General features: G+C 42.6%; 1 protein-coding gene across 1 annotated transcript; it reads left to right on the top strand.

The window, feature by feature from the left end:
* The first annotated feature begins 2,913 nt into the window (after window positions 1-2,913).
* Window positions 2,914-8,081, top strand: LOC123088166 (uncharacterized). Its single transcript, XM_044510340.1, has 7 exons — window positions 2,914-3,145; window positions 3,475-3,820; window positions 3,929-4,018; window positions 4,128-4,238; window positions 5,008-5,124; window positions 5,217-7,068; window positions 7,556-8,081. Exons 2-6 carry the CDS (start codon window positions 3,501-3,503, stop codon window positions 7,030-7,032), a joined length of 2,454 nt encoding a protein of 817 aa, XP_044366275.1. The 5' UTR covers window positions 2,914-3,145; window positions 3,475-3,500; the 3' UTR covers window positions 7,033-7,068; window positions 7,556-8,081.
* The last annotated feature ends 734 nt before the right edge of the window (window positions 8,082-8,815 follow it).

The following is an 8,815-nucleotide window of genomic DNA, read 5'->3' as shown; positions in this document are numbered from 1 at the left end:
CGGAGGCGGTGAGGTCCGCCTGGCATCTGAACGCGGTGGCGGACGCGCAACCCCTCCGTTAACGTGTTGAGCATCGAGACGCGCCATGAGCCTCATCCGACAATGACATCGCATGGCGTGCCCGCCGCGTGAGGCAGCGGGCCCGGAAGGTGGCGGCAGCCCTCGCGGCGGTCGACGTTGGCAAGGCGGAGTCGCATTCTCCGGCGCCCCGTATGGTGCAGGAGTCCGAGCGCCGCAACCGCATCGTGGTGGACATCGGCGGCTCGTCCCAGGACAGATCCATCATCGATCTGACGTCCACTGGTAGCCAACGGGTTCCGGGCTCCGACGAGGAAGAGTAGGGCATGGGAGATGGCGGCGCCTTGAATCCCGTGAGCCGACACGTTTCCCATGCCCTACTCTACCTTGTCGGCGATCGGGTCAACACTCTGGGGAGCACAGCCGGCCGCCGGACATGGCCGCGGCGGCCGGACGAGCTCCGCTTAAAGATCACTACGTTGCATGTAATAATATGGATTTCAGGTTTCTAATTTGAGTTATGTACTCCCTCCGTTTCTAAATATAAGACATTTTACAGGTTCCAGCATGGACTACATTAAAATGGGTGAATCTATACTCTAAAATATGTTTATATACATCCGTATGTTGTCTATATCGAAATATCAAAAATGGTTTATATTTAGAAACGAAGGGAGTGCGGAAGTAGTGGCTATGTGTTTGATGTTCACAAAACAGTTTTGCTAAGTCTTAGTCGATAGACTTCGTTATGTCTCATGTCTCAGTCGATTCTATATTCCTTTGATTTTGCATGGGGATTTGTATAATTTTTTCCTTCAAGTCTTTTCTTTTTTCTTCTTATATTATGTCACTTGACTGAGACTTGGCACTTGACTGAGACTTGGCTAAGTCTCAGTCGACTGAGACTTGGCCACACCTTTTGCGAAAACGTCTAAAGTCATATATATATATATATATATATATATATATATATATATATATATATATATATATATATATATATATATATATATATATATGGATTTTCCCTATATAGGACAAATTTTATCTACCACCAGTGGTAGTTACCACCACTTGAGTTTTATATGTAGTATGTAGTATCTATCAAATCGGAGAGTATGTACGCGTAATATGTAGTATATAAGAATGTTTAGGTAGTATATATACTATTTTTTGGTAGTATGTATCATATTTTGAGTATGCTCTCTTTTATGTACAAATATGTACGTATTTTACAAATATAATAAAAATCATGGGCCAACTTGAAATTTTTTCATGCAACTCACTTTGGAGTATCTTATATATAGTATATGAACATACTTAAAATGATAAAATAGGACATATACTACCATAAGATAGTATATGAGACATGTGGGGTAACTACCCCCAGGTGGTAGGATGGATTTTCCCTATATATATATATATATATATATATATATATATATATATATATATATATATATATATATATATATATATATATATATATATATATATATATATATATCAGCTATCACATGTCTTTACAAACACACCCTTACAAGAAAATAGATATTTATTCAATATCTTTAAGGTGCCGAAGTATTCCACCACCTGCATCCATCGGTGTTGCGTCATGAGCATAGCTCGATGCCGCATCTGGGCCTCCCCCATAGCAGGGCAAGCTTTTGAAACCTAGGAGTTTGTAGAAGCAACGACCGGAAGTCATCGATGCAGACCACAAACACCGGTGGCTCAGATCCATGAAACAAATCGCCGCCCCAGAGGAAGAAACACCCAATAAGCCAATAAGGGCATGTAGAAACTCCAAAGACCACATAGACCACAAAAGCCGGCTAAATATAGACGGATCCACGAAAACACAAACCGACCGGGTCCCAGGAGACCCGTTGGAGAGACAGCTCCACATGTCATTCACTGATGAAACACACGCCAATCTTGATGTACATGCCCATATCAGGTCCTCTCGACAATACCACAGGAAAAAAAGAGACCATTTTGAGACTAACAATCCAAACAATATCCAACAATCACAAGTGCACAACACATATTTCAGAGTCTAAGAGCAACTCCAACAGCTCACTTAAGAAACTTATAAATTTAGTGGAAGTTGTCCGAGTGCTACTTTTGCCAGTTCCCGTAAATTTCTTCCCCTAAATTCATTTTTAATTAAACAAAAAATAGATAATAGCCTAGGACCCGCCAATCAGTGGCACGTGTGACAGCCGCCAGCAAGGGATGGCGTGAGGCGGTGCAGTGGCCATTAGAGAGGTTTATATGACCCCCTAAAATAGTTTTAGATGGTTTACGGAACTGTTAGAGAGGTTTGCTCCAACTCCCGTAAACATCAGTTTTTCTATGGATAGGGGAGCTATTAGAGTCGCTCACAAAATGAGATAGCACAATATATTAAGTAAGCTCTTAGATTCTCACAAAATCTCATAAGACAGGTGCACTCCATCAAAGAAGCTTTCGGGTTCTTACAAAATGATAAGCACAAGTTGTTTCTCATTGAGTGCACATAATTCAGTTATACTTGAAATGCCTATGGTTGTTTGGTTTAAGAGGAAAGATCAACATACAACCCCAATAGTATAGCAAGTTGTTTCTCATCGTGCGCACACAATTCAGTATTATGTTTTCTTGTCCATCTAAAAATATATTTTGTGGAGGTAAGAAAACCGATGTCCGGCCTAGAAATTTCCCTTGGGACATGTTTCTAAGCTAATATTTTTTTTCACCCGTAAACAATATTTTTTCTTGTTCCCGTGGAAAATTATCTTGCTGCTAAGAGAGGGGGTGCGCAGGTTATGTTTCCAATTATTTCAAAAATGCCCCTAGACTCGAGAGTAAATTACGGAACGTCTGCCACTGAGCGTATATTCGCACTTTCCTCCCTCGATTTTCCTCTCCTCTCCCGGTTCGTCTCCATCCGCGACGGAGCGGCGGCCTAGGGTTTGCGCCGCGCCGCCGCCCGCGTAGCCCTCCCCGCCGACCAGCCCTGCGCGACGCCAGCTGCCTCTCCGACCCCGACGGAGAGCGCTGCGCCTCCCGACGACCAGCGGAGCCGGTCCCGTCCGTGCCCGCCGGCGCCCCTCTGCCCCCCCCCCCCCCTCCCCACGTAAAGGTGATTTCTTTTTCTTGTCGTGCTTGTATCTCCTGAAAGATCAGAAGTAATTGCATCCGTATGTTGCTCGTGTGTAAGAAATTCCATGCCAACTTGTCATACAATTTCCAATTGATGAATTGTCTGAAATTTCATCTTCAGCCGAACCTCTGTTCTAGAGTCCCTATTCTTCTGAACCAGAAATCCTTGGAGCCTCTTGTTTGCATAATCATTCGTTGAAGTGGAAACGAATTATATCTGCGGATCTACGTATTTGAAGGGGAAATAAACTCTATGGTATATATATCTTCCAGTACTAGAATGTAATTTCTTCTTCTTCTAAAATGCAGTGTTATTGCGGAACAACAGAGGACGCATGGCGGAGGGTGGTATTGTGGTGGCCATCTGCCAGCACGGCGGGGAGTTCACTTCTGGCCCCAATGGGAATTTGGTCTACAAAGGGGGGGAAGCGCACGCCGTCGACGTCTCTCGGGAGATGCCGCTGGACAGCTTCAAGGATGAGGTGTCCAAGGTGTTCCATGTCGATATCACCGACATGTCGTTCAAATACTTTCTGCCGAACAACAACAGGACGCTCATCACAATCTCATGTGACCGAGATTTGCAACGGATGGTTGACTTTACTGCTAGTGCTGCGCAAGTAGACGTTTTTGTCATTAGTACAGGAGAGAACAGGTATGTCTTGTTCTACTGTTTTGTGTAGCCGTTTTATAGTTCATCTAGAAGAGCCAATATCAAGCATCTCCTGATGTGACTGACATTTTTGTTATACTGGGTAACTAGGAGTGTTGTAACTTACACTGGAGCTTCCACTGTTAAAGCTGGATCTAATGCACAGGGTGACAAAAGGAAAAGGCCAGCTTCCAAAAGCAAGTAGGTGCTACTGTTCTGATTCTGTTTTTCTAGTGTTATTAGTTATTACTCTTTTCACATTATACTCAATAGTCTCTCTCTCTGTCTGTCTGTGTGTGTGTGTCTTCAGGGCATCCAAAAGTAACAAGAAAACCCCAAATGCTACCGGTGCTGCAGTTGAAGCTAATACCCATGATTTCAATCAGCCAAGACCGGTGGAGACTTTAAATGATTACAACGAGTACATTTCTATTGCTACATCTTTGCATTTCTGTTGTGCCTTTGTTGCTACCTTATGACATGTACCTTGGTTACAATCTATTGTGCCCTTCAAAACAGAAACAGGAAATTCAGAATCCCTATTTTTTAATGTAGCCTTTCTGCAGTCAATTAAACATATGCCTACTTAAAGAGGCGCAGATTGCCAAATTCTGCCACCGATACCATCATTTTCATTTATTCATGTTTGGTGAAATCTCTAGTTTAATCTCGCCAGCACCTTGGTTTATAGCATCATTTTGTTTATGAAACAGATCATATCTTCACTAATTTCTTTCTGCCCCTTCCTTTCAGCTATGGCAACTGCTAATGCATACCTACTCGTAGCCCATGTTATAGCTGTTTCTTTTACCTAGTTTCCCGTATGACACTTTCTGTAGTTCGCATTGTTATTCGAATGGTTTCATGTTCTGATTGCGTGCCTTGGGTGATATTTTTTTTTGCAGTCCCTGCATTTTGCTGTTACTGCTACTTTTGTTGTTCCTCTTTCATTTGAAGGAGTTACAGATTTGTTTTTATGAACCCTACTTAGTGTGAACAGTTAATGCTTAGTGAACTGTTAGTTCATCATAGATAGATGCCTCTCTTGCAGCCACATGATTATGTGTATGTTATCTGTTGGTTGGACTGTTATGCCCGATTACTTTACTTGTAGATTGTAAGGATCAGTCATTTTACTTGTGATATGATGCTGTTTGAAACAAATAATTTATTGTCCTTGATGAAACTAGGGATTTTCAACTAGAATTTGGACGCGATGTTGCCTTTGCCACCACAGCTGAAGCTGTTTCCTCTGCTCCAGAGGTTATGAATCAGGACAAGCTTGCTCTCGTTGATACCACACAAAGGTAGTTATCTAGTCAAGTTATGGCTTGTGCTTTACAAAGTTCGTAAAAATCAAAAAATGTAAGTTTCAAAGATGCTTGCATGGCTTTTCCAGGGAACTAATTGGGCCTTTTGATGATTCAATCAATGCATATGATGGTTCGGAGATCATAATAGATCCTCCCCAGGAACTTACCAGTAACCCCACTATGTTCTGGGATGACATTATTAAAGGTGTTGGTCAAGAATTTGATAACGTGAAGGATTTCCGAGCTCAGTTGTGCAAGTATTCCATCGCGAAAGGATTTGCGTACCGTTTCATAAAAAATGAAACCACCAGAGTCACGGTGAAGTGTGTTGGGGATGGCTGCACCTGGCGATTGCATGCATCCGAGTCATCTCGTAGCAAGAAGTTTGTTATCAAGAAAATGACTGATGTGCACACATGTGGAGGAGAAGGTGGAGAGGGTCAGCGGCGAGCAACAAGGCAGTGGTTGACTACCATCATTAAGGAGAAACTGCGTGTGAACGCATCACTCAAGCCGAAGGACCTTGTCAAAGAAATATATGAAGAATATGGAGTTCTGCTGACCTATTCACAGGTTTGGCGAGGTAGAGAAGTGGCACAGAAGGAGATGTTTCATGTTATGAGGGAGACATTTGGCCATTTGCCCTGGTACCGTGATAGACTTTTTCAGACTAACCCAGGGAGCTCACTTGAATTGTCTCAGACAGTGGATACACGCCGTGTTTTTATCGCATTCCATGCTTCTTTACACGGTTTTGCAAATGGGTGCAGGCCCCTCCTTTTTCTTGACAAGGTTCCGCTCAAGGCGACAAATGAGTACAAGTTGCTGGTTGCGGCTGCAGTTGATGCAGATGATGGTGTCTTTCCAGTGACATTTAATGTGGTTGAAGATGAAAGTTATGACAGCTGGGTTTGGTTCTTGATGCAGCTGAGGATTGCTCTCCAATATCACAGCTACCCATTCAATGCTATGACATTCTTGTCCAATGGACAAAAGGGTCTGGATGCTGCTGTCCCACATGTGTTTGAAGATAGCCACCATGCCTTCTGTTTACATCATATCATGGAGGAATTCAGAGGAGAACTGAGGAAGGGACCATGGTCGCAACAGATAAGAGATGCGATGGTCGAGGATTTTACTCGTGCGGCCGAAGCATGCAGCATTGATGAGTTTAATGCATCAATTGAGAGCATAAGGAATATATCCACTGAAGCTGCCGACTGGATCATTGCGAGTAAGCCAGAGCATTGGTCAGATGCCGTCTTCACAGGCTGTCGGTATGACCATTTCTCATCAGACATTGTTGATGCATTTAATAACTGGATACCAACAAAGAAGGAGGGGTCCATGGTGCTGATGATAGACTCTCTGAGAATGAAAGTAGCGGAGATAATGGAAGCAAGGCGTGAAGCCTGCAAGTCATGGGAAGGGCCTTTAACACCTTCCATGGATTTCAAAGCGCAGGGTGAGATGTTGAAGGCTAGTAAGCTGACCGTGCTGTGCTCTTCCGAGACTGTGTTTGAAGTGCGGGGCAGCGGTATTTTTGTTGTTAATCTTGCAAATTGGGAATGCACATGTCGGAGGTGGCAACTTTCTGGCCTCCCTTGTATGCATGCTGTTGCTGTGTTTAACAGGATTGGACGATCTTTCTATGACTACTGTTCCAAGTTTTTTAAAATAGAGAGCTACCATATGACATACTCAGGAACAACCCTCCCAATTCCTGACATGGATACCTTCGATTTTAGTGCTGGGGCAACGATCCCACCTCCCAAGCCACGTACATCAGATAAACCGAGAAGAAAGAGGTTTAATCCCAACAAGGTAACCACTCTTATACGGCTCTGTAGCAGGTGCAAGCAGGCAGGACACAACAAGGCAACATGTGAAGCCCTTCTGTAGACAAAGCAAAATCTTGATCTGCATTATGTATAGCAGGTATATCTTGTCTTTTGGCGCACATTTTCTCCAATAAAATAATCACTTCCTTGATCTATCCCTGTTCAAATTGGTCAATTTTGCTTGAAAAGTGACATCTTAAATAGTGGATGGAATTCTTCAGTGATGTTCAGAGTGATTATTGTAATGAAACAAGCCCCACACTGACTCAAACATCAACGTGGATAGTTGAGGGTGCACACAATTAAATGGTATTGGAGTTCAGGATATGATTCGACTCCGAGAAGCAATATTCCTAGGATTTAAGAGGGGGCAAACCATTGCATAGCATTTGTCAATTGCACACTGTTTTTATTGATATAAAATCGATCTGGTTTGCCTTGCATATTCTCTCTCGGTAGAATCCTACTGCTGAACTAACTGCTTTCCACTGCTAGCACAGAGGATCACACCGATGAATGGAATTCAGACTGCTGTTGTTTGTCCAACCTGCTTGGCTAATCAAACAACATTTTTACGGGTGCAGGTTCACTTGGAGGTCCGATGTGGTGAAAGAGAGTTCATGGTAGTGGCTTCTGTATTTAGACGGAAGGACGGAGATAACACGACATCATTCGATATGATTTTGTTTATATGAAGGGTGCAACTTAAAGTTCTGTAGTGATGGACTAGAGATGATGATCCGGTGCTAGCTTCTGGACAGTGTCAACTGAAAACAGAGTAGTCGATGGTTAGCTGTTTAGTTATAGCTGTAGGTTCAGTTATTTTATCCTAGTGTCATAGTATTACTCTCAAATTCTTGTGTGTGTCATAGTTCTTGTAGTCAGTTATTGCTCTGCATAGCAGCTGTCTATTGTGGTCAGGATAACTTCTCCTTTATAGTGCATCAAGCTTTGCTCTCTGTTCTGCTGGGATCATGTATAGTAGATAATAATGATTTTGTGAGCACTTGGGAAGTATACACATTCTCACGATTTGTGTGCAAAGACTAACTGAATCCTGAAACATATTCTGCATTGGATGAAGTTATTCCAAATTTTAAAATGAGTAAATGATCCATGTACTGTTAAGTACTCCCTCCGTCCGGAAATACTTGTCGGAGAAATGGATGTATCTAGACTTTTTTTAGTTTTAGATACATCCATTTTCATTCATTTTCGCGACAAGTAATTTCGGACGGAGGGAGTACATTCAATACTACAAGGAACTCAAGTTCTGTGATTTTTGTATGTATGAATGACAGCACAAATCTGTTTAGTTGTAAAATAAGAGTGATTCTTTGGATTTGAAGACTGCACCGATTCTCTTCATCGGTGTCTGGAGCAAGCTTCTCTTGCTTTTCTTTAGTTGTGTGCGAGCTTTAACACTAGTATGAGACAATAGAGTGGCACTGTTGTTGGAGACGGTATTGGTTTGGGCATCCAATGAGATCTATGCTGAGCAGCAATTGCTAAATTAGAGATGAGCAAAAGGATAAAAGGTTCATGGGGACATGAACTATGTACGCAATATCATCAAAGGCGATGATTTCCTCCACTGAGTACTGACATTTTTTTTTGTAAGGATCTCTCCCTGCTACTTCTTTGCCGTCTTAATACGGGATCCACCAAAGGCGATGGCACCCCTCCGAATTGAACAAGGAAGTTCATTGAACCCTCTAGAATGTTTCTTTGAACCAAGTTTTGTAGCGCTGGAGATGGTGTCTGGAAACTTCGCTGTAGAACTACTCCCTCGCAACATCATCGGGCAAACGTACTTATTGAAATCTCATGGGCTATTCTTTATT

The sequence above is a fragment of the Triticum aestivum genome, chromosome 4A (genome assembly GCF_018294505.1).
Source record: "Triticum aestivum cultivar Chinese Spring chromosome 4A, IWGSC CS RefSeq v2.1, whole genome shotgun sequence".
Classification (NCBI taxonomy): Eukaryota; Viridiplantae; Streptophyta; class Magnoliopsida; order Poales; family Poaceae; genus Triticum; species Triticum aestivum.
This window is presented reverse-complemented; position numbering and strand designations above follow the sequence as displayed.

Bases quoted from the DNA above. Each gene is read 5' to 3' on its own strand.
- LOC123088166 (XM_044510340.1), top strand. From the start codon at position 3,501: ATGGCGGAGGGTGGTATTGTGGTGGCCATCTGCCAGCACGGCGGGGAG. The intron at 3,821-3,928 runs GTATGTCTTGTT...CTGGGTAACTAG, and splicing joins ATTAGTACAGGAGAGAACAG to GAGTGTTGTAACTTACACTG. The intron at 4,239-5,007 runs GTACATTTCTAT...TGATGAAACTAG, and splicing joins ACTTTAAATGATTACAACGA to GGATTTTCAACTAGAATTTG.